The sequence below is a fragment of the Bufo gargarizans genome, chromosome 8 (assembly GCF_014858855.1).
Source record: "Bufo gargarizans isolate SCDJY-AF-19 chromosome 8, ASM1485885v1, whole genome shotgun sequence".
Lineage (NCBI taxonomy): Eukaryota > Metazoa > Chordata > Amphibia > Anura > Bufonidae > Bufo > Bufo gargarizans.
The window spans coordinates 90,798,253-90,824,030 of NC_058087.1; the positions used below are offsets into that span (position 1 = coordinate 90,798,253).

The 25,778-nt window shown below is 42.3% G+C and overlaps 1 protein-coding gene across 4 annotated transcripts; it reads left to right on the forward strand.

Moving 5' to 3' along the window:
• The first annotated feature begins 16,438 nt into the window (after positions 1–16,438).
• On the forward strand, positions 16,439–22,335 carry LOC122944613 (gamma-crystallin 1-like). Of its 4 annotated transcripts, none has more exons than XM_044303073.1 (3): positions 16,439–16,447; positions 17,069–17,319; positions 22,071–22,335. In XM_044303073.1, the coding sequence occupies exons 1-3, from the start codon at positions 16,439–16,441 to the stop codon at positions 22,333–22,335; spliced, it is 525 nt and encodes a 174-aa protein (XP_044159008.1). The 4 variants fall into 4 exon arrangements, with proteins under 4 accessions (XP_044159008.1, XP_044159007.1, XP_044159006.1 ...); XM_044303072.1 differs by having other exon boundaries at positions 17,069–17,311; positions 22,060–22,335; XM_044303071.1 differs by lacking the exon at positions 16,439–16,447 and having other exon boundaries at positions 17,054–17,311; positions 22,060–22,335.
• The last annotated feature ends 3,443 nt before the right edge of the window (positions 22,336–25,778 follow it).

Genomic DNA, 25,778 nt, shown 5'->3' on the forward strand with positions numbered 1-25,778 from the left:
GGAAAATAGTATATTTGCATGTTTTACAATACACAGGGTAGCAGACAATTATATCTCCAAGTGATAACGTGAAATACTAGGCAGAAATTTATGTTGATGCATTTTCTACACAGTTAAAAAAAAAAATTTGTTAAAGTTTGGGAAAATAACACTTGTTTCTACTAGTGGACTATTGTATAACCTGAAGTACAAGGCTGAAAATGGTGTTGGTGCATCTCCACACAGTTGAAGTTTTTTTGGGTTGAATTTTGGGAAAATAGCGTATTAGTGTGTCTTACAATACATATTGTAGTGAATAGGGATGAGCAGACCCATGTGGAGTAGGAGGTTGAGGAGGCAGTGGACGTGGCAGTGTAGGTGGAAGAGGCAGAGGAGGAAGTAGCCATTTTTTTTATTAATTAATTTAAAAAAAATGCATTTGTCTATTAATTCTGTGTGTGACCTATAGATATTTTTCTGGGTGCGGCTGGTATATTTCTCTACTCTGCCAATATAACAAATAATAATCTTGAACCAGAAGGTGGAGGTCTGAGTGGAGGAGGTGGACATGGCAGTGTAGGAGGAAGAGGTGGAGGAGGTAGCCAATAGAGATGAGCGAATTTCTCAAAAATTCAATTCAGCCTGTTTGCTGAATTTTTCAAAAAACTCGGTTCAATCTGAATTTATTCATGGCGAATTGCGTTAAAAAAATTGCTATTTCCTGGCTTTAGAGAGTCTTTATAGTAGTGTAGAGTACTGTGTCTTGCAGTAACACCCATATGGAGTCTGCTGTGGTAGTGAAATAATACTGTGAGTCAGTATGACATGCAGATGACAGGCTCTTAGAATCACTGAACACTTCACTTATTTTGGCAGTTACGGGGCAAAATAACTCAAGTGTGAACACAGCCTTACAGGTCAATGTTAGCGTCAAGAAGAAGCACACTCCTTTTACACCGTCATCAGCTGATTCCACATAGATGTCTGCAGAACCTGTTCTATTAAACATTTATACAAGTAGAGCCCCCCGACAGAGTGGAGACGGTGTCAGCAGTAAGTTTGTGTTGATGTCACTGATTAATTTGCCCTTCCTCTGAACCGTCAGAAAAATAACCCCCACAAAAGGATCCTGTCAGTGGAGCATCCGCGTTCACTCAGTCATCATTTGGTCAGTAGTCTATCAGTATTGCAAAAGCCCAAAAAAAAGGAGTGGATCCAAAACAGAGATGACACGTGAATGGAATATTTGCATGTCTTCTGTGTTTTGTACCCACTCCTGCTTTTCGCTACCAAATCATAAACCAATTCTGATGCAAAATAGGGACCATGTCATACAGGCCTTACAGGTTCCGTTGTGTGTCTCATTTTTCCTTCCTTCTGGCAGATCAGAAGAAGGGTCAAATAAATGATAATGTCAGCAAGGCCAAAAGGCAAAATAGTGGCCCAGTCATAAAGTGGGGAGGGTGGGAACAGCATGAGAAGTCCACAGAGTGGCCCTATGACATAGTGGTGAGGTGGAAGCAGCATGAGGAGACCACAGTGTGGCACAATGACAGAGTGTGGAGGTGGTTGTGGCAGCAGCAACAGCAGGAGGTGGCCACAGGGTGGCACAATGACAGTGTGGAGGTGGCAGCAGCAGCATCAGGAGGCCACAAGGTGGCACAATGACAGTGCCTTCTAACAGCTTGAAAAATTTAGCAAAAGTGAGCCATGCCTGTATTGTGCATGCAATACGTGAATATTACATTGCCGATTTTCGAAATCAATACGTTTATGGCGAATATTAGGCCAAAATAAAATATCACAAAATTGAATATTGTCTATGCTGCTCATCACTAATGGTGGGTGAAAGAAGGGGCACTCAGCTGTGTGGCATCAGGTGGGTGGCAGTATCAGAATAGTAGCTGAGGCAGGTAGCCAGTAGAAACCGGGCTCTTTTGTCAAAGTGTTGGTGTGGCACCATGGATGATCTCGTCTGATGCATCAGGCATTGATGGGTGGAAATCCTGGTTGATCCACGCCTGATTCATATTGACAAAGGTCAGTCTCTCCACATTTTGGGTTACCCTTCTTGGGGTAACTATGGCCCCCGCCGCATTAAACACCCGCTCTGATGCCACACTACTGGCCGGCAGGACAGCTTTTCCAGGGCAAACTCTGCCACAAATCCAGTTTGGCTGCCCAGTAGTCCAGCGAGTCTTCAATGTGGGGTGGCAGGGTGCTGTCCAAGTATGCCACCACCTGCTGGTTCAGGTCCTGCACCAGGTCTAGCTGCTGCTGGTGAGTAGTTTCTTCACTAGGCAGGTGAAGAAAGCTGGTCATCAGCGGCTCTAGACTCAAGTTGCTGCTGATGGAGCTAGAACTACTCCTACCCCCCTACCCTGCCACAGCAGCCATGGCAGTGGAACTTGAGCACAGAGGGCCCCACCATTCAGACCTGCGAGAGGATGGACGATGTCACAGATAGGCAGCGGCCAACTGGCTACATAGGATGTCTCTATAGTAGTTCAGTTTGTCCTCCCTCTCAGCGGGTGTAAAAAAGACCCCAATTTTGGACCGGTAGCGAGGGTCCAACAAGGTAGAGAGCCAGAAGTCATCCCTCTGCCGAATGGTGTCAATTCAGCTGTCACTATGCAAGCAAGTGAGCATGCAGCGGGCCATTTGTGCAAGTAACTCGGAGGGACTCTCTGCCTCCAACTCCACCGCTTTCTGCCACGGTGTGTCCTCATCGCCCTGTAGCTCCTCTGGCTACTCCTGCTCCTCCTGTCCTCTCCTGTCAACTGTGTAGAAAAAACACCCATTTCGCTACAAATTGCTTGTGCTCCAATGTCCTCCTCCTCCAGTTCAGCCCCCACAGGGCTCATGTGGCATTGAGATCTAGGCGCCAAGTCTTCAGTCCTCTGACCAGCCAGAATTTGCCACCATCTGTTCCAGGACATGAAGCAATGGAATGACTTTGTTCATCCCGTACTGACATCCTGGCGACTGACAAATAAAGTGGCCTCCTCAAAGGGCCTGAGCAAACAGCAGGTGTCACACATGAGCTGCCACTGACTGACATTGAAGTTACACAGGGGAGTTCTCCAATCCTCTTGGATCATCAAGAAATCATTTATGGTCTTTCTCTGTTCATATAGTCGGTCCAACATATGAAGGGTGGTATTCCAATGGGTGGAAACGTCACATATCAGCCTGTGTTCGGGGATGCCATTCTGCCACTGCAGCTCCAAGAGAGTGTGCTTGGCAGTGTATGAGTGACTGAAGTGCAGGCAAAGTTTCCTGGCCATTTTTAGGATGTCTTGATGATGGGTGGAAGACTTCAGGAACCACTTGACAACCAGATTGAAAATGTGTGCCATGCAGGGTGCATGGCTCAGCCCTCATTGACGCAGCGACGTTCTGGTTTTGAATTGTTACGGAGAAAGCCAGGATTTGATTTCTTGATGAAGGACATGGAGCAGTTCCACCCCTGTGTGACTCCGTTCGCCTAGGTAAATGAGTTGCAGAAGAGCGTGACACTGCCGTGCCCTGCACATGTGGTATGCTGGAGTTTCACTGTGAATTGTCCCTGCAGTGGAGGCTAGGACATGGTGGAGGATGAGGAGGCAGAGGCGGACATTGTTGCAGGACCAACGGCATGAGAACGTGGAGGCAGTAGCGGCATCACCTGGCAAAGTTGCTGGTGTGGCTGTGCAGGAACCACATTCACCCAGTGGGCCATAAAGGACATGTATTGTCCCTGACTGTAGTTACAGCTTCACACGTTGGCACTGCTGTGCACTTTGGCAGACACCAAAAGGCTCAAAGACTGGCCCACCTTCTGTTCTACATATGCGTGCAGGGCTGGTACTGTCTTTTTGGCAAAGAAATGGCGGCCTGGGACTCTCCATCTCGGCTCGGCACAAGCCATCAGTTCTCTGAAAGGTGCAGAGTCCACCATGTGGAAAGAGAGGGACTGCAGAACCAGCAACCTGGCCAGGAGCATATTCAGCTTCTGCGCTGTTGGATGAGTGTACGCATACTGTCGTCTCTTGGCAATCACTTCGGTGATCGATTGCTGATGGAATGACTGATGAGCAGAGGCGTAGAAATAGGGGGTGCAGAGGTAGCAGTCGCTACCGGGCCCAGGAGCCTGAGGGGGCCCAAAGACCTTTGTGCCGCACAAGAAGCTACCAATATTATAGAAAGTGCATGCTGGTCAAGTTACACCTCTGGTTGGAGGGAAGGGGCTAGGTCAAGAATTTGGCATGGGGGGGTGCCCTTTTAATTTTTGCCTCAGACAGCGCGAAGGCTAAGTGCTTGCCTGCCCCTGGCCATAACGCACTGAGGGAAAGGGGGCCCAAGGTGAACTTTTGCCCCAGGGCCCATTAGTGCTTAGCTACGCCCCTGCTGATGAGGAGGAGGAGCAAGAGCATCAGGACCAGCAGATGATGGGAAGGACAGACAGCTCCCTTCGGCTGAGGTGGTGGAGCTATGACTGGCTGAAACTGGGTGCGTGCCACTGGGTGATGCATTGGTTGCTGCGGCAGGAAGGACCACTACATCAGAGCCACTGTTCTCCCAGGCCCCTTTATGGTGATGCTGCCCACAGATTCTACAAATGGCCATGTTTACCTCCTCCGGTGGCCTAACAAAAAACTGCCACACCGCCGAGTAGGTGATTTTACCCCCAACACTCTGCACTGACTGACTGCTACTGCTGCTGCTTCTGTAAACCCCTGCACCACTACTTTCTGGGCAGGTAGGCTCCTATGAAGCAGGTGGTCTACCCCGGGCACGTTTGGCTACCGACCTCTCACTGCTAACTCCCAGCCATGCTACTACATCTTGCTGGCTTCGCCGCTGCCTCATGGGCCACCTGCCACCCTCTTCTGCCGATGATGATGAAGCCCCTAATTCACCCAGCTCCCAAGTGCGATCAGCTACATCATCATTATCGAGTACTGTCTGCACATCACTGATGTCCTCCTCAATTTTTTCTGGGTCAGGAGCCTGACTGCTTGCAACTCCAGCTCCCACGCCACTCTCCTCATCACTACTTGCCCGCCTACTGGAGGAAGCGGTGGATATCTCCTCCACATCTTCAAATCCACAGGATTTACTTTATGCTGTTAAAGGGAACCTGTCACCGGGATTTTGTGCATAGAACTGAGGACATGGGTTGCTAGATGGCCACTAGCACATCCGCAATACCCAGTCCCCATAGCTCTGTGTGCTTTTATTGTGTAAAAAAAACTATTTGATACATATGCAAATTAACCTGAGATGAGTCCTGTCCCTGACTCATCTCATATACAGGACTCACCTCAGGTTAATTTGCATATGTATCAAATCGTTTTTTTTACACAATAAAAGCACACAAAGCTATGGGGACTGGATATTGCGGATGTGCTAGTGGCCAGCCGTCCACATAATTTTAAAAAGAACGGAACACCCGACAAACTCCGAAGGGCGACAGGAGTAGACACCCCCGAACCATGTAATTGAAGCAACCATTCCACGGTAACCTCCAACCGGATATCATCTCGGGAAGACACATCTCTCGTTCCCACCATTGATAACCACTCGGACCATGCCTTACCATGAGACTGCCACGTAGCCGGAGAAACCGAGGAGCTAATCAGTGACATCAGTTGTCCACCAGACGCCACAGGAATGGCGGCACTCCTTGCCACACGGATCTGCCCCTGGATGATGCTCCAAAAGACCTGCCAATGAAAACGAGAGAGCGTCAGCAATCCTGTTATCCACTCCCGGCATGTGGCGGGCCTGTAAGTAAATGTTATGCTCCAGGCAACGTAACACCAGGTGACGCAATAACGCCAAGACAGGAAGGGAAGAGGAGGACAGCCGGTTGATAACTTGTACCACCCTAAAATTGTCTGACCAAAAGCAAACATGTTTATTTGCTAACCTGTCACCCCAAATCTCCACAGCGACCACAATAGGGAATAATTCTAACAATGTTAAATTCTTGCAGTGCGCAGGCTCCCGCCACGCTTCCGGCCACAGTGCGGCACACCATTCGCTGCCCAAGATGGTACCAAAACCATAAGACCTGGCCGCATCCGACCACAGTGACAGCTCGGAACTCAGGATCTCCCTGGAATATAAGTATGACCATTGTAACCACTTAAAAAGGCGCGTCAAATGCATAAATCCGACTTGAGGGACTTAGTCAATCGGATACGATGTCCCGAGGCAGATACCCCTTTAGTGGCAAGAGACAACCGGCGAGAAAAACACGGCCCATGGGCATAACCCGACATGCCAAACAAAGCAACCCCAACAGGGATTGAAGCTGCTTGAGAGTAACCTTTTTCACCACCATAAAACCTTCAATCAGCTGCACCAACCTGCCCAGCTTGTCCCCGGACAACCGGAAAATCATAGCGACAGTATCAATTTCAATCCCCAAAAAGGACAAGCAAGTGACCGGACCGTCAGTCTTCTCAGCCAAGATAGGTACTCCAAACTGAGCCATTCGTGCCAAAAATACAGACAACAAGTGACAACAACTGTCCCCTCCGCCCGGCGCAACAAACAGGAAATCGTCTAGATATTGTATAACGGATGTCACACCCGTTTTATAGCGCACAACCCATTCTAGGAAGGAACTGAATAACTCAAAATAGTGACACGAGATGGAACAGCCCATAGGTAGACATGTCATAGACAAACTGCCCCTCCCAGAAACCTCCCAGTAAATGAAAACAATCGGGATGAACAGGAAGGAGCCTAAAAGCCGACTCAATATCGGACTTAGCTAACAAAGCACCTTTACCTGCATCCCTGACCAGAGCAACAGCTCTGTCAAAAGAAACATAAGAAACCGACGCCTCTTCCTGAAGAATAGCATCATTCACTAAGGAACCCTTAGGGTGGGATAAATGATGAATCAAACTAAACTTCCCCGTTTACTTCTTCGGAACCACTCCCCACGGTGAAACCTGTAGGTTAGGAAACGGAATAGAAGGAAACGGGCCTTGAATTCTACCCAGCTCTACCTCCTTCATTAGCTTATCCCTCAAAACTTCCGGGTTTTCCCGCGCTGCCCAACAGACCTATGTATCATGATCAATGGCTGCACACTCTCCCCAGTCAACAAAGCCCGCTGCCTTGGAGTGACCTTGGATTCTGCCCTTTCCTTCCGACCGCACATCCAAGCCCTTTCCGCCACCTGCCGCCTCCAACTCAAAAACATCTCCCGCATCCGTGCTTTCCTTAACTTTGAATCTGCGAAAATGCTTGTACATGCCCTCATTATCTCCCGCCTAGACTACTGCGACATTCTCCTCTGTGGCCTTCCATCTAGCACTCTTGCACCCCTCCAATCTATCCTCAACTCTGCTGCCCGACAAATCCACCTGTCACCCTATTACTCCTCTGCTTCTCCCTTCTGCCAATCCCTTCACTGGCTCCCCATTGCCCAACGAATTCACTTCAAAGTACTAACAAATACATACAAGGCCGTCCATAACCTGTCCCCTCTCTACATCTCTGAGCTACTTTCCCAATACCCCCCCACACGCACTTTCCGATCCTCACAAGACCTCCTTCTCTCCTCTCCTCTCCTCTTATTGCCTCTTCCCACAATCAATACAAGATTTCTCCCGTGCATCCCTCATACTCTGGAACTCGCTACCCCAACATATCAGACTCTCACCTACAGTAGAATCCTTCAAAAGAAACCTGAAAACCCACTTCTTCAGACAAGCCTACAACCCGTGACCCTGCTGCCTCTATATCGCCATGACCAACTTAACCCGCACCTACTGTGTCCTTCTCCCATACCATGTAGACTGTAAGCCCTCACGGGCAGGGCCCTCTCTCCTTCTGTACCAGTTTGTAACTCATCTTGTTTATGATTAGTGCAATTGTCTGTATTATGTATGTGCACCCCTTATCATATGTACAGCGCTATGGAATGAATGGCGCTTTAATAATTAATAATGATAATAATAATGTGGGGTCGAGGACCTCATCGTCCTCCACATCATCTTCCACCCAGTATTCACCCCTACCCTCCTTTTCGGCCTGCACACTGCAGAAAGCCTGTGGCAACCTGTGTTTCGTCATCATCCGAGACGTGCTGCGGTGGTCCTCCCATGTACATATCTTGAAACATAAGTGGTTGGGCATCAGTGCACTCAATCTCTTCCACTTCTGTTGCAGGGCTAGGTGGATGGCCCTGGTAAACCCTGCTAACAGACTCATCAAAAAGCAGAAGAGACTGCTGCATGAGATGGGCTCAGACTGCTTGGCTGATTTGAAAGCGGGTGAGGTGAAAGACTGATGGACATCGGATGCAAGTGCCAACTCTAATCTTTTAGCAGGAGACTGGGTGGGAATGTGAAGGAACTGGAGACACTGTCAGCAACCCAATCTACTTTCGCCTGTACTTGTTCTGGCCTCATGATTTGTATAGCCGCATTAGGCCCAACCAAATACCGCTGCAGGTTCTGTCGTCTACTCGCACCTGGGGAATCTGTTTCATGATCGACCACGTCCTCTTGTTGCAACAGGGGCTACACCAGCAGAACCACAACTGGGACCACATCCCTTTATAGCAGAATAGGGTGTATCTAAAGGTTTTTTTTTCACAATGGCATATGCAGCAAAGGCTGCAAAATTAAAATTTTTGCCCAAAATGGGTGTTTTATAATAGCAGAATAGAACAACAGTATCTAAATGGTGTACCTCACACGTACAGATGCAGACTAGGCCGCAATTTAAGATTTTTGCCCAAAATGGGTGTTTTTACAATAGCAGAATAGAACAACAGTATCTAAATGGTGTATCTCACACGTACAGATGCAGACTAGGCCGCAATTTAAGATTTTTGCCGAAAATGGGTGTTTTTTTTTTAAATAGCAGAACAGAACAACAGTGTCTAAAGGGTGTATCTCACAATGACATATGCAGCAAAGGCTGCAAAATTTAGTTGTTTGCCCTAAATGGGTGTTTTTTTAATAGCAGAATAGAACAACAGTATGTCAAGGGTGTATCTCACAATGACAGATACAGCAAAGGCTGCAATATTAAGTATTTTGCCCAAAAAGGATGATTTTTTACTAACAGAATATGACAGCAGTATATAACGCTTGACTTTTTGCCCAAAAAAGGTGTTTTTTAAAACCGAGAAAATTATAGCTGTGTTTTTTTAGCTTAAACTGCACACTGACTAATGAGGCAGAGGCCCATGAAGGGTATTGCCAAAAATAGGTATTTTTTCAAAGCCAGAAAATTATTGAAGTATTTCAAGCTTGTTTTTAACAATAACAGATGAAGCAAAGGCTGCAATATTAAGTATTTTGCCCCAAAAGGGTGTTTTTTTACTAACAGAATATGACAGCAGTATATAACGCTTGACATATGCAGATGCAGCAAGGGCTGTAAAATTGCGTATTTTGCCCAAAAAGGGTGTTTTTTAAAACCCTGAAAATTATGGCTGTATTTCTATCTTAAATTGCACACTGACTAATGCGGCACAGGCCCCAGATGGAGGGTATTGCCAAAAATGGGTGTTTTTTAAAAAAAAGTAGATTATTATTGCAGTATTTCAAACTTGGATTTGAATGTCACAAAAGTACATATGCAGTGCTGGTGCACTGAGCTTGCATAAAGTGGTCACCGCCGCCAACCTAACTAACAGACGGATAAAAGTTATTTTTCTGTGTCACTGGGCTCAGAGCAGGGTAAAAAGATTGTGCACTGCACCCACACAACAAAATCTATGTAGATCGCTGAGTTCAATTGGAGTTCCGATTATAGATTCTGTCCTATTCTCTCCCTCACAGCAGCAGCATCCTATCCCTACACTAAGCACAGCAGAGTGACGTGCAGCACTATGTGACTCCAGCTTATATAGAGGCTGGGTCACATGCTGCACTGGCCAATCACAGCCATGCCATTAGTAGGCATGGCTGTGATGGCTTTTAAGGGCACATAGTTAAACGCTTGTTGATTGGCTGCTCTGCAGCCTTTCAAAAAACACCAAGAAATCGCCGAACACCGAACCCGAACCCGAACTTTCACTGAAAAGTTCAGGTTCGGGTCTGGGGTCCAAGAATCCTAAAGTTCGGTACGAATGGCTACTTTACAGTTTGGGTTCGCTCAACCCTATCTATTTCCCATTCCTGTCTTACGTCACCTCCTGACGAGGTTTACGCAAAACGCACATAGAGGGAGTTGGACACCCAAGTGTGCAGTGTCACGGTAGGCATCCTATAATTCTGCTGCAATGCTGTTTTGTATCAAATAATGGATTAATGGCTGAGAAACTGAGAATAATAGTATAGGAGCATGGTGCCTGATATACAATCCTGATCAAAAGTTTAAGACCACTTGCAAAAATGGCAAAAAATCATATTTAGCATGTCTGGATCTTAACAAGGTTCCAAGTAGAGCTTCAACATGCAACAAGAAGAAATGAGTGAGACAAAACATTTTTTGAGCATTTCTTCTTGACCATTTCTGCTTGTTGCATGTTGAAGTTCTACTTGGAACCTTGTTAAGATCCAGCCATGCTAAATATGATTTTTTTTTTACCATTTTTCAAGTGGTCTTAAACTTTTGATCAGGACTGTACATTTGGATTAGAGATACGCGAATTGAATTCCACGAAGTAGAATTGGATCCGAATTTCAGGATAAATTCGATTCTCCTATAAGCCGAATTTCCTCATGCTTCGTGTCAGCGAATCGATTTAAACTGAAATAGTATCTAAAAAAAAAATAATCAAACTTACCTCCTACATTTTCTCGCGACAGGCAGCCAGCCTCGATCTTGCTTGAAGATCTTCTCCCAAATCCCGTCTAGCCGGAGTGATGACGTAATCTTGCACTGCACAGGATTTCGTCCGAGATCTAAAAGCAAGATGGTGGCGGCCGGCCGGTCGCAAGCAAATGAAGGTGGTAAGTTTGATTGAATTTTTTTTATTTTAATTTTACACTCAGATGTCATGATCATGTATGAATGCGGCATCTGAGGGGTACAATGAGAGGGTGGCGCTATCGCAGCTCCCAGTCATTGCAGCCGCTACTTACTAAAAAATGCGCTTTGTGACGTAGCAATTCATCACGAAGCAAATTTTTGGGTGAAATTCGGTGAATCAGTCGAATTAAGAAATTTGCTCATCTCTAATTAGGATCCAGGTTGCATTAGTATAGAGCATGCAGCAGATCAGGGCCAATATTTTACTAGATTTATAATTATAAGGTTATTTAATTGCATATCTTGTAGGATATCTGATTGTGGGAAGTTTTGGCTGACCCCATATCATATCTATTTGTTTTTGGTGTTTTAATATTAAATTAATAAAAAGAGATTTTATGGGAATATTATGGCTACAGATTTTCCTTTTCTTAATAGAACTACTTGTTTATATGTTAAACATGTCTGAGGTCGGGGCTGAGGATCGCAATGGTTAACAGGCACAGGTTGGGTCAGGAATTAGAGAGTCAGAATGCAGAGAACAGGCAGAGGTCAGTAGAAGGGCATACAACAGAGGACAAGCACCATAGCAAGTAATTAGCAAACTAGGAACCTAATTGTTCAGGCAAGGAGTAAGGGCTGTTTCACACGAGCGGATGCCGTGCGTGGCATCCGCTCCGTGAATGAGTGCCAAGACCCCATGCAGACTGCAGAGGCACGGAGCATTAACATGACTGATAATGCTCCGTGCCTCTCTGTGATCTCTTTACTACCAAATCACAGTGAGATAAAGTTGTCACTGTGATTTCGTAGTAAAGAGATCAGAGAGGCACGGAGCATTATCAGTCATGTTAATGCTCCGTGCCTCTGCAGTCTGCATCGGGTCTTGGCACTCTTTCACAGAGCGGATGCCACGCACGGCATCCGCTCGTGTGAAACAGCCCTAAGAGAATCAACATAATATACAGTATATAGAAGCTAACTAGCAAATTAGAAACGGCCAAGCAACACCACACAGAGAAAACGAGTCTGTTAACTTTTGCAGCACTGCAAAAGGAGGTAAGATAAGGGACACAGGGTGAGTGGACTGGCCCAAAATATCAGGGCAGTGGCAAGCAGAAGCTACTAATGAAATGACAAAGAAAATGTAAGAGCTTTTTAAAATGTCCCATTTAGTGTTTGTACTTTTGAGACAGTTAGCTAAAGGGCATCTCTAAGCTTATAAATATATGCTTTACCGATGTTCTGTGTGGCTTGTTGACAAAGGACAAGGAGTCTGCAACACAAACAAAAAATCATTTCAAATGTGATGTAAAGATCATAATCTTTACATCAGTTGTTCCATGGACCCCAAAGTTTATGAAAATAGAGTAATTTATTAATAAGTGAATTTTTCAAACAATAATGAGGGATTTAATGTATGACATTTCAGTACATGTTTAGTACATGTTTGATAGCCATAATTTTTTTTTTTCATTTGGTTATGTAAATAATTTTTGCACCTTTATTTGTCGATACATGGATCTATATTTTTGTCATTTCTATTTTAGCTTTTTTGTTTTTATATTCTATACCGGGGAAAATGTTAAAAAAGAAAAAAGATAGTAGATTTTTTTTAGATTTTGTTCATGTTTTTGAATGGCACAAAGTATAAACTAAAATACTTTTTAAAATGTATATAGGATGATATATAATATAGGGGTGGAGCTAGAAGCTACACCACGTAGCATCCTTTTTTACATTTTTTTGTTTATTTAATTTTTACTTTTGAATGTGAAAATTTTTTATTTACAGTTTGTGACGTCATACAAGACCATTGGTGGGCATTTAACATTACATTTTTTTTTATTGCTACTTCTCCTGTAACTGAGGATGCCATATTATCCCAAATTACAGTGGAAATGCAGCCCCTAGATCAGTGGTGGTGAACCTATGGTACTGGTGCCAGAGAGGCATTTAGAGCTCTCTCTGTGGGCTCCCACACCATGTAAAAAGGTGTGGGTACCAATATGTCTTAGACTTTTGCAAAAAGGATGGTGGCTCACTCACTGTTCCACTTTGGGGAAGGTGCACTGCCCTGCAGCACTCCCTAATGCTGATAGAGTAAAAAAGGTAAAGAAATGGGTTGGGCGTCACTCAAATATCAGGCAAGCCAAGCTAGGTTATATCACAGAAAATTTTATGTATCACGCATATAATATATACAACATGTTGCATAAAAACATTATACTTTAAAAACAGCAATATGTAAAAATTAAAAAATAAATAAATAGCACTGAGTCAATTGTGCCAAAAAGGAGGCTGTATCACCGTAACCTCTATATATTATCCCAAAGTCTGTAGTCAAAAAGAAAGAAAGTCTCATGCAGATGTATGTCACTATGGGGTTATATCACCGTGACCTTTATAAAATATCCCAAAGTCTGTGGCCCAGAGAGATAGAGTCCCATACAATTGTATGTCACAATGGGCTATAACATGAGAGTCATATATTGTAATATACGTGATGGTCCTCATATAACAGTGCTCAAACGATACTCATATAACAGGGTACTTTACCACTCCTGCGTCTTCTATTGTGGTAAGTTCGCTTGTGCACCTGGAGCTTTTGATGCAATGCTCTGCTGTGAGCTGCAAAGACCTGCAGGTAGGATTTCCCAGGCTCTTGAGTGTTCGTTGTAACAGTAAAGCTCTGTTCCACCGCTATGACCTGCCAGGACCTGTGTGGCGTCCCACGTGGTGCACTAGGCGGTCATGTGATTTAAGTTTCCAGGCGAGGATTTCAAATCTCCTTAGGTGAAGGTGATTTGCTCCGTAATAGCTTAAAGTCCAAATGAAGACATGAAGTTACAAGCGCTTCTTTCTTGGTGGTCCCTCACTGTCAATACCATACACTTTTCGGGGCAAAAGGACCCCTTCCTCAGTGGTGTGAACAGTGATGGCAAAATGTCCTTTTTTATATTGTCCTTAATAGGAGAATTGCATGTTGGGACGGTGAGGGACTTGGAATACATGGATGTGGATTTCGTAGTTGGGATATAAAATTGGGATAACTATCCCTATTTATGAATCCTTTCTATATGGCTGAAATAGCTGGGGCTCAGTGCCGTGTACGAATTAAAAAATAATAATTATAGACGCAAATGCGATTTTTTTCATCTTTGATGTGTTTTCTCAATAAATCAATTCATATCAGCGTCCATGTACATTATACATAAAAATCACTGTAAAAACATAAATCCTGCATATAAATAAACCATTATATAAGCCAAAAAGTAAAAAAACAAACAAAAAAAACGCATGTGCGGTTTTGACGCGTTTTCAATAAGTTTTTTCTAAAAACTATTAAAAATGTTAAAAACGTAGACTGGAGATGTTGTACTGAGGTCTAAATTGCATATTCATCCTCACATGATGTAATAAACATGGCAAGCACAGGGACTACAGACTTGGGATAATATATAGAGGTTACAGTGATACAGCCTCCTTTTTGGCACAATTGACTCAGTGCTATTTATTTATTTTTTAATTTTTACATATTGTTGTTTTTAAAGTATAATGTTTTTATGCAACATGTTGTATATATTATATGTGTGATATATGCAATTTTCTGTGATATAACCTAACTTGGCTATATGTTTGCCTGATATTTGAGTGACGCCCATTTCTTTACATGTCTTAGACTTTACCTACCATTCCTCAGCGCAGGGCATGGAATATATACTATATTGGACTGCAGTATTCAGGTTAAATTGCTATGTTGGCAAAAAAATATAAATAAAAGTGGGTTTTGGGTTGCAGTTTTGGCACTCAGTCTCTAAAAGGTTTGCCATCACTGCCCTAGACGGTTTAGCAAGGCTGTTGAGCGTCATGCTAATCTAGGTGTGCTAAGACCCAGCAGCTTGTGCATACACCTGGCCACTAGCAATCAAATGATCTCTACAACAAGAGCAGTGTTGCCACTTCTTGATCTGTAAATACAGCTCTTGTTGAAAGATGCTTATACAGAGAAGTAGAAAGCTCTCTATGGAGAACCCAGCTGTAACTGACAATAAACTCCTCCTCCCTCAGCTACAAAATGTCCATGTAGCTGCTAACCCTGCAAGGATGTTCAGTAATGTCCTTGCAGAATTAACTTTGAGCCTCCCGGACATAAATAGTCAACAAGTAGTTCACAGATGGTTAAAGGGACAATACCATAACATTCTTTTTCTCACAGCCTATATGTGAATATTCTATGCAACTTAAAAAAAAAACAAACAAAAAAAAACAAGTGGTTGGTTTTCTGGATATAATTTTTTTTAAATCACCACATTTATTTTACTTCCTGTCCCACCACTTTACCTTCCTCCCTTGTCTGGTCCCCCATGACTTGCTCAGTCAGACCATTCACTCTGACCAGAGAAGGAAGGGGGTGATTGACTCAATTAGAGCATAACTCATTACACTAAGAATAATGCTCTGCTGTGCATCTTTGTAGACCTATCAAGAGAACACTAGAGCTGTCATATTTTTATTCTATGCCTTTTAGCATTTATTCTATGTCTTTCTATCCTTCCCGTAACCTCTTACCCCAAAGTAGCAGTAAACTAACAATGAGCTACCTATCTATATGGGCGTTTTCTTCTGACTGCTAAAGAAGGACAATATTTAGTATTTCATTTTTAATGGTAAAAAGACAAATGGCCAAACATTTTGAAAAAACTGTTCTTTATGAATATTGGCACATATTTACTAATGTATCTGAACCAAAAATCTGTCTTAAAACGTGGTCCAAAATGGTTCAATTTGAAGCATCTAGGGTTTCTATACTTTTTATGACATGCTCAACACGGGGGTGGAGGGGTGCCATTTTGCACCAATGTTTCTAACAATTCTGGTATAATAATCTATCTCAAAGTAAGCCAAACAATAGTTGGTTTAGAGTCAGTGAAATGTGCCTATCCCTGCATAAGATTTATCATCCAGCCTGACCCACTGTGATGAATCTGCAAATCTAGACAGCCTCTCTAAGCTTACACCATCTTTACAATTAGTAAATCTGGGCCACTGAGATAAAAGATAAATATGCCTTTCTGATGGACATGTCCCTTCACATTGTTACAGATTTGGTTGCCTTTCCTAAATTACGTGGATGCCAAAATTCAAGGGCATCATACCTTTTCTAATAGTTGCTATCCAGAAATATGTTTTACTATTTCCTGAGTTGTTGTTTTTTGTACTTTGTTTACAGTTAAATATTCCATATTTTAGTTTGAGTTTCATGTATGTGACACAGTTGTATCGCTTATATGTTCCCATCAGTGGAATATATATACAAAAGAAAAAAGTGCAAAGCAGCTTAGTTTAGTGATAATACCCAGCACTACTGTATATAGAGTGAAAAAAGCAGCACACATCCTTTTTTTAAAATAAAGCTCAAATGTCTTTTGTTAGGCAGTTGCTGCACCAGCTGTAAATGGTGTATATAAATAGGAGCTGGGCTGTTTTATCTCAGAGATCCAGTGCCTATATTACAGCCACGATGGGAAAGGTATAGTACATGTAGTGCTTGAAAATATTGTGTGTATTGAAATTTATCGGAATTCCATTTTTTTCTTAATAGAATAGAAACACATATCATAAAAATATTTTCACATTGTTTCTCTCAATTGTTTCTCTTAAGCATTTTACTCTGCATTGAACATAAATCCTGAGACCCTGGAGTATTTAACAAGTTATTCTTCATCAGTTATTCTTCTTACACATGTAATACATATTTTAATTATTTACATATGTTTCATAAAAAATAAAATAAAATATCAGCTAACATTTGTTAGGGGCCATTCACACAGAGGCTTAGGCCCCCGGAATTTTAGTGCCAAAATTACAGCGGCCACATGGTGTCTGCCTCCCATTGTTTTCAATGGGTGGCAGCGCTGCATTTTGTAGCTCAGTGGTTTAAAGCCGGGACTGCGCCAAGAAAGGACTTGAACCTTCTTGGTGTGGTGTATGGATAGCCGCCACTTGAATCTGTGTCGATTGTCAGCTCGTTGCTTAGCTTAAAGAAGCTAAGCAGTGAGCAGGTTTGTGGCATCTGAAGTGAACAACCAATGGATTTTGACAGTGACAAAATGGGCCATTACACAGTAATTTTTGGATGTCTACTACACAGATCATATTCTATGAAGACAAGAACTTCCAAGGTCGCTCCTATGAGTGCAACTCTGACAGCACAGATCTTCACTCCCATTTCAACCGCTGTAACTCTATTAAAGTGGAAAATGGAAACTGGATGGTGTATGAACGTGCCAACAATCAGGGCCACCAGTACTTCTTAAAAAGGGGAGAATATCCTGACTTCCACCACTGGATGGGATTTAATGACTCCATCAATTCTTGTCGTATTATTCCTCAGGTAGGCAAATAGCTTAGTAAATAATAAAATATGTACAAATGAAAATATACCTACAATAGAAATATTACTTTTCCTCTTTTGTAAAGACTCTTACTGTTAAAAGCTATGTACAAGTTTTTTTATGATTGTATTTTACTCATTTTTACTCAATTTACTGTATGTTTCACCCTATAAGACGCACTGGCCCATAAGACGCACCTAGGTTTTTGAGGAGGAAAATAAGAAAAAAAAATTGAACCAAAAGGTGTGCTTTTGGAAGGCTTTGAACTAATGGTAGCCTGTGAATGACACTATTATGGGGGTCTGTGGATGGCACTGTTATGGGGTCTGTGGATGGCACTGTTATGGGGTCTGTGGATTGCACTGTTATGGGGGTCTGTGGCTGACACTGTTATGGGGGTCTGTGGCTGACACTGTTATGGGGGTCTGTGGCTGACACTGTTATGGGGGTCTGTGGCTGACACTGTTATGGGGGTCTGTGGCTGACACTGTTATGGGGGCATCTGTGGATGGCATGACACTGCTATGAGGGGATCTGTGGGTGACAGATAAATAGCATCCTTTGCTATTTGACATCCACAGATCCCCCCATAACAGTTTCAGCCACTGTGAATGACCCCCAATACAGGGGGTGGGAGCTGGCATCTACACTAGTTTTTAAATGGCAGCGGGGGCCCAGTGCAGTCATTGTATTCCATTGCCCCCTGCCCAGCTCACTGTACTAATGGTATCTACTGTAACTGTAGGCAGTTAATGGTTAACTATAGATATGTTCGATCCAGCACTGAGCAGCCTGTACTTACGATCATAGAAGGCTGGAGGCAGGAGGCTGGGCAGGCGGGCACTGGCAGCGTAACTTTCTACGTCACGTGCCTGCACCGCCTGCTTCATTCATAAAGTGGGTGGAGAAGGCACGTGACGTAGGAAGTTACGCTGCCAGTGCCCGCCCGCCCAGCCTCCTGCCTCCAGCCTCCAGCCTGCTATGATCGTAAGTACAGGCTGCTCAGTGCTGGATTGAACATATCTATAGTTAACCATTGCCTGCCTGCAGTTACAGTAGATACCATTAGTACAGTGAGCGGGGTCCGGTGCAATAGAATACAGTGACTGCACCGGGCCCAGCTGCCATTACAAAACTAAAGGCTGGCCCCCGGCCCCTCTTCCCTCCTCGCTGATACACACGCCGGCCGCGCTGTGCAGCTTGCGGTCGGCGTGTATCAGTGTAAAAATGGCAGCCTTCGCGCCATAAGACGCACTGACATTTCCCTCCCACTTTTTTGGGGGAAAAAGTGTGTCTTATAGGGTAAAAATACGGTATTTAAAAAATAATATTTTCAACTGGTCTTTATTTAAAAAATTAAGCTGTTCTATCACAAAGGGTTAACTGTCTAGCTGTGTGAATCATACTTTTCACTTTCAGTTTGTGCTGGTCATCTAATGAACCTTATCTCTAAACTACTAAGAGGCCATAAACACTTATTTAATCCACATTCTGATTAGTAAGATAAGGACTGAGCTATAATGAGCAATTATAATGTCAGAGAGGAGAGGAGATGAGGAGCCAGTCAGATGACGCAGCAGATCTCTCTAAAGGAGCTTGTTAACCCTGTACAGAAAACAAGGTTCCATATTTATAATAAAGACCAATTTAAACAATGCCTTTTAACTTAAAATAAGCACAATGCCATAATAAAAAAAAAAAATTGCCCCCAAAGGTGTACATAGCCTTTAACTCTTCTGGTCCATCTTCTCCATTTAGCGGTAAACTACCATGCTTAGTGGATCCCTTAGTCTCTTCCCCTGCTGGCATAGTGATCTCATAGAGAAGTAAGAGTATTATGGATCATCATATACCATATGTGTCTCATGTGAGCTGCTGCCTGAAAGAAAAGGAAAGTAAGTCCTCTAGATAAGCAGATAAGTGAGTTACATTAGTTTTTTTTTTTATTTGTGAGCTAACCCCTTTAAAAAGAAATACAGTCAGAATGATATGTTGTTAAATAGTTTGATCATATTTTATATCAACCCAGCTTACCATCTCTATATTTTGTATACAAAATGTAATAGAATATAGCAACTTTTACTTCAGCCAACATGCTATGAGTTACAACCTTTGCATTTTTTTAATGGTTTTATTACTGCATTAGAATGTTTAAAGCAAACCTGTAAGCAGATGATGCTGCCCTGTTTAAATGCAGCAAAGTATGAGGACAAGTCCAGTCTTCTATTTGCCAAATGTACAAAACACATGTCATTTGGCTAATATGAGGGGTCAAGGAATACACTAAACACATAGTCACGAGTCTGGTGAACTCATGAGGAGACTATTCTCCCTGTCTTCCACATTATCCTCAAAGTGATTGACAGAATGCTATGTATGCAGATATACAGTAGCCAGCTGTCAATCACCATTATGAGGTAGGGAAGTGGGGTTGTCATGAATACACTGGACTCCTATACTCATTAATGGGGTACCTGTCACCATGAAAATGCAGTGCAATCTGTGGGCAGCATGTTATAGAGCAGGAGGTGCTGCGCAGATTGATGTATAGTTTTAAGGGAAAATATTTAGTATAATCTGTATTTTATACATTTAATTTCCTACTTATTTTGGACATTGAAGTCAAGGAGGCGGTCCTATCAGTGATTGACAGCTATCTCTGTATGCACAATCATAGAGGGAAGGCTGTCAATCCCTGATAGGACCGCCTCATGGACTTCAAAGTCCAGAATGTGCAGGAATTTAAATGTATAAAATACACATTATACTAAATCTTTTTCCATAAAACTGTATATCAATCTGCTCCATTCCTCTTGCTCTACAATATGCTGCCTATAGCTCAGACACCATGTTTAATGTGACAGGTTCCCTTTAACTATGTTTATTTGAGTTCTATAAAAATAAAAATTCAGACTCCTGTACTCCACTTTGCTATTTGGATAAATGCTTTTATTTCAAAGAGCGGTTCCAGTCAAAAAACGTTTTTCGACATATAGCCTTCTTCAGTACAACTGGTTTAGCCGAATAGGTGGAGAAAAAGCGTAGAGTTAGAATACCCACAGTGGGTGGCAGGTTGCTGCAGTGATGTGGGGCCCTATGGCCCTGTATGGCATGCGCTGGAATAAGGCGGTAGCCTAGAAAGAAAGGCAAAGTGGAGTACAGGAGTCTGAATTTTTATTATTATCTGGTCTGGGAACCATCTCCTGTTGCCCACACAATCAGATTGGAGTACTATCTAACCTTACATTATTTATCTTTGATTGCTATGTCATAATATTTTGTTGCTATTTTGGCTAATTGGAGAACATACAACAGACCTGCCTTAATGCCTCAGTTATGTATTCCTATATTTCACCAAGGTTTCATACTTGCTACATTCTGACTCCAGCACATTTTCTGTATGCTGGAACATACATATGTAAGAATTTTTTTCTTTTTCTTGTGTTCCCAGATTTATCCAGTTTAACACTCATTTGACTACAGCAAACGGAAGGGCCAAGCATACAATGATTAGCTTGACCAATTACTCCCAAAATGAATAGCAAAATGTACTGATCCCCCAAGGGACAAATGGGTAAAACTTAACATTTAATAAATATGTTTAAAAGTAGAAGCACTAACCAGGGTAAGACCCTCAAAGACAAACAATAGGACAGCCTGGGTGGGCCTGGACAAACAACCACTGAATGGTAACAGTATAGGATGCCATATAAAAGGAATGCTCTCACCCATCAGAGGCTGTAGAAGTTGATAGTCGAATCACTTTCAATAGGGCGGTCTTCCATGCAGTAGACTGAGATACCATTCAGAGATTGTGCCAACGCTTGACCTCGGCGTGGATAGGAGTCGGGAGCAGAGAGTCCCTAAATCACCCTAACAAGGGGCAGGGACTAGATCTCCCTACCTATCTATACGAAGTACCTGCACCGCAAGGAGCGACCCCGTCTGGATACCTTACCCTGGTCCCGGGCGGTATCCCTAGTAGACCCTACTGGAGGTTATGTTAGAAATGTACCGTCATTTTTGTGCAAAATTCTGCATTATAGGTAATTCCCTTTTCCCCACTAAGCCACACCATTTTTACCAGTCACCTACACCACTTCGACATGCTAAAGACAGACCATTTCTTGAAAACTGGCCAAATTGGCAAAATTTTAATGAAATTTTCAACTCCTAGTGCACACACGTAAGTAAATGTGGGCCACTATCCTTCACCTGGTCAGCCTCTACATGATTCTACCTCACCAACTTGGATGATATAAGGGTTGTTATATAATGTTATGGTAATTGAATTTAATTGGTTAGCTTTACAAACTATATTCAAGATGAACATATATTTTGTAGAAGGTAAAAGTGAAATAATCTAAACTAATTCATTAAAGAGGTTGTTCAGTGGGGAAAGTGGGGAAAACATTTAAGTAAATTGATCAGAGTGGTTCAGAAACATTTAATGAATCCATACTTACCTTCACCACTGCCCCTGTGCTTACCAGGGACTTCATGGTTCAGTATCAACAAACAGGGAAAGGTAAGAAATGACTGTGGGCTTTTCTGGCATTTCCTACATGTCGAGACTGGACAGTGAGACCAGCCTAGACCCAGTAAGCACCGAAAAGGCAGCAGCATGATGTATATAGATTATTTTATTTATTTTTTAAACCACTCTGAACACTTTACAAAAAGATTTCCCCACTGGACAACTTCATTAGAATTTTCATCATAATGAGGTAATCATTTTTATTTTCAGCACCGTGGTACTTTCCGTATTAGAATATATGAAAGAGAAGATTTTAGGGGTCACACAGAAGAATTTACAGAAGATTGCCCACAAGTTTATGAAGAATTTAAATACCATGATATTCACTCCTGCAATGTGCTTGAGGGACACTGGATCTTCTATGAATTGCCCAGTTATAGCGGTCGTCAGTATTACCTGAGACCTGGAGAGTACAGGAGACACTCTGATTGGGGCGCTGTGAACGCTAGGGTTGGCTCCTTTAGAAGAGTTCAGGATCTGTATTAATAACATACATTTACGCTTTCCATTTTAATTGTCAATAAAATGGTTCATGATTGAATTTGACTTTTTATGTTTAACTTCTATTTCTAATTATTTCTAGTTTATTCCTAATTGTTTTTAATACTTTTATCTAAGTATTTATATCTAAGTATTTAACACTAAACAATAATACAACATTTGTTAATTTCGTTATAACCATAAGGTCTCATGCACATGATTGCTCCTGTTGTTACAGCTGCAAAATGTGGATCCTTGTGTCTGTTTTGAAATCCATATCGCATCCTAGCATGTTCAGCACCCATTCTGTATTTTCAAATTTTATAGCCATATTACATCTTTTTTTCATGGCCTGCTAAAATGAATTTAGGAAATAGTCTCTAGATTGTGCGAACCCACCAGGAGGACAACTCATCAATATCATGAAACTGGATAACCCTATTAAATTTATTTTTAGGAAAAAATTACTTGAACAGTGTTTCTAATAAGGGCATAGCTATAGTGGGTATAGAGGTAGCTGTTGCACATGGGCACTAGGATCAAAAGGTGCCCAAAATGACAGTATTATACATAACACATGAGCATTTGACAGGTTTAGCATCAGGCCCATGAACTTCTAGTTAGGCTGGATTTACATCCAGATGGAGCAGGTGATTGTTGGGAAGGAAGCATTCCTGACAATTGCCTGCTCATCAGTGGAGGTGAAGCACTGCATCTCTCGTCTCCATACCAATTGTCTCTAGGCAGCAGAGTGCTGTTTAGGAGCAAGATCTGCTGCCTAGAAGCGATGATTGAGGTGTCCACATAAAAACTTGTTCACCCAATAAATGAGCATTTCGCTTGTTCAGGGGTGAATCTGCGACAGCTGTACATAGGCAGATTATCGGTAATGAATCTTCGTATGAACATTTGTCGACAATAATATACCCAACAATTAGGCAGTGTAATTCCAACATTACACTTTTTAAACCAGAAGTGTGAGGTGCTAAGCATGATAGTGATCAAATCTTTCAGATAAATTGGAATAACCATGCAAAGTTTTGCATCATCTTGTTTTGGTAATGATTTGCAAGGAATTTAATATATTTCAAAATTATTTTGGAATGAAACAAAAAAAGAAGGAGATGTCAAGCCCCAAAAAGACCTTCTCAAGATAGGAGGGAGGTACCAAAAACATGTTGTGTGAATATAGAAAAAGAGTCAACCATAGATCAAAACACTATGATGAGCAATTTAAATATAAATCCTTCCACAAGTATCTCCTCTGTATCTCCACAGCCCTTTTTCCTTTGCCCAATCATTGCAGCAAATGACAAATGTTCATCCAAATCTCACTCCTACACCAGCACTAACCTCACAGGAAAAACTACCCCTGGGGAAGGGAGTATGTAGATAGCCCCCTTTTTTTAGAACAAAGAGGGATATAACTAAGGGATCGGGAGAAGTGGGGATACAGCAAATAGAACTAGCTGTACCCACAGAGGACACAAGTGATAAACAAATAATTAATTTATCTAGACATAGAATAACAACATCACAAAAGGCACTCCTTAGTAGAGGCCTATCATTTTCTCCAATACCACAATGTGATAAATTTCTCTGAATTAAGGATGTCAATCTTTTTGCACGTAAGCTGGCCCTATACAAAATACATAAACAATTGGAATCTGATGCACACAGAACATTTGAAAATGAGAAAAGAAGTGTGGAAGCATTGGAGAGTCTAATGAGGGAGAATGAAGGATATGAAGTGACCCTGGATCCGCCCCTTTATATCCCTTAAACCTAAATCTAAGAGTACTCTATCATTTGCACAGTTCAAGGAAATAGACACCTTTGTGCAGTTGGTAACACAAGATATAAAGTTATTAAAAATGAGAGATCGCATCAAATCTCAGCAATGATGAACTTATAGCTAGAGGAATTAAAAACTAATAATGACATCATAATAAAACCTAGTGATAAAGGGGGCAACATAGTCATCCAAAATCGAGAAGACTATGTGGATATGGTCCTAAGGTTACTCAGGGACAAAAAACATACAGATAACTTCAGGAAAATCCTACTAATGGATACTTGGAAGATTTGAAACATCTTCTCACTGAGGCCAAACAGAAGAACTTAATTACAAAGGATGAGTTAATATATCTGTTTAACAAAAACCCGACTATCCCAACTTTCTATGCTCCTCCAAAGGTGCACAAGAACAAAACACTGATTCCAAGTAGGCCTGTAGTATGCGGGAATGATAGCTTAACTCAGGGAATCAGTGAATACGTAGGCCAAATACTCAGACCCTTTGTAACCTCCTTACCTTCATACATCAAGGATACAAAGGATTTCCCTCTTAAGATTAATGATATATAGTCACCAAACACTTTATTGGCAAGCCTTGATTGTCAAATCATTATATAGTAATATACAGCACCAACTTGGTTTACAGGCAGTAAAATCATATTTGAGCACAAAGAACACAAATTTTTATCAGCACAATGATTTGGTTTTGTCCATGTTAGAATTAGTTTTGGAGCACAATTATTTTGTTTTTCAGGGGCACTTTTGCAAGAAAACCAATAGGATCGCAATGGTGACTTCTTGTGCCCCATCTTATGCAAATCTTTTTTTAGGGTGGTGGGAGGATCACTTAGTATTCATGGACAAGATGTCGTCATATGTCTGCCACATAATGTTTTTGGGCAGATATATAGACTACATTTTTGTCCTATGGGATGGAGGACACTCACTTTTTAACAAATTCGCCCAGGCATTAAACGATAATCAGATATGAATGAAATATACATTTGAGATTCAAGAGAAGGAGATCTATTTGCTTGATGTAAAAATAATGAAAAGGGAGGATGGTCAACTGGATACCAAGGTATATAGAAAACCAACTTCTACAAACAGCTATTTGCACTGGACAAGCTGGCATCAGTGTTCCCTCGAAGCCGTGCGGGTACACGGCCATGCAGCAATTATTGTGCCCCCGCTCACAAGTTTAATAAGTACGCTCAGCGGCCGCTCACTCTGCTTGCAAAAAATGCCCACACTTGCCCATACTCATGATGAGTCTGACTTCTTCGAAAACTTCCTGCTGTGCGGGGTGCCGCCTACTACATATTCCGGCGTTACTGCTGCCTCCTCCTTCTTTTTCTGACCAAAGAAGAGGAGCAGCAGTGCACAGTAAAAGGTAACGTGGAGGCGGCCCTGGCAGAAGTGCCATCTTAGAAGCTAGACTCCGTTCTGAGACCGAGAGCTGCCTGCTGCGCCTGCTACATAAGTATGCTGGGGAGTCAGGTGTCAGCCAACTGGAGTCCAATCAATGAGATGAGATTGGAGGTGTTGGTTTGCTTTTCACAAGAAGCATTGCGTGAATGATCAATTGCTAAACGGTCTGTGGGAAAAAAAATCCCTTTAGGGGTCTCTACCTAATAATAAAATATATAAAC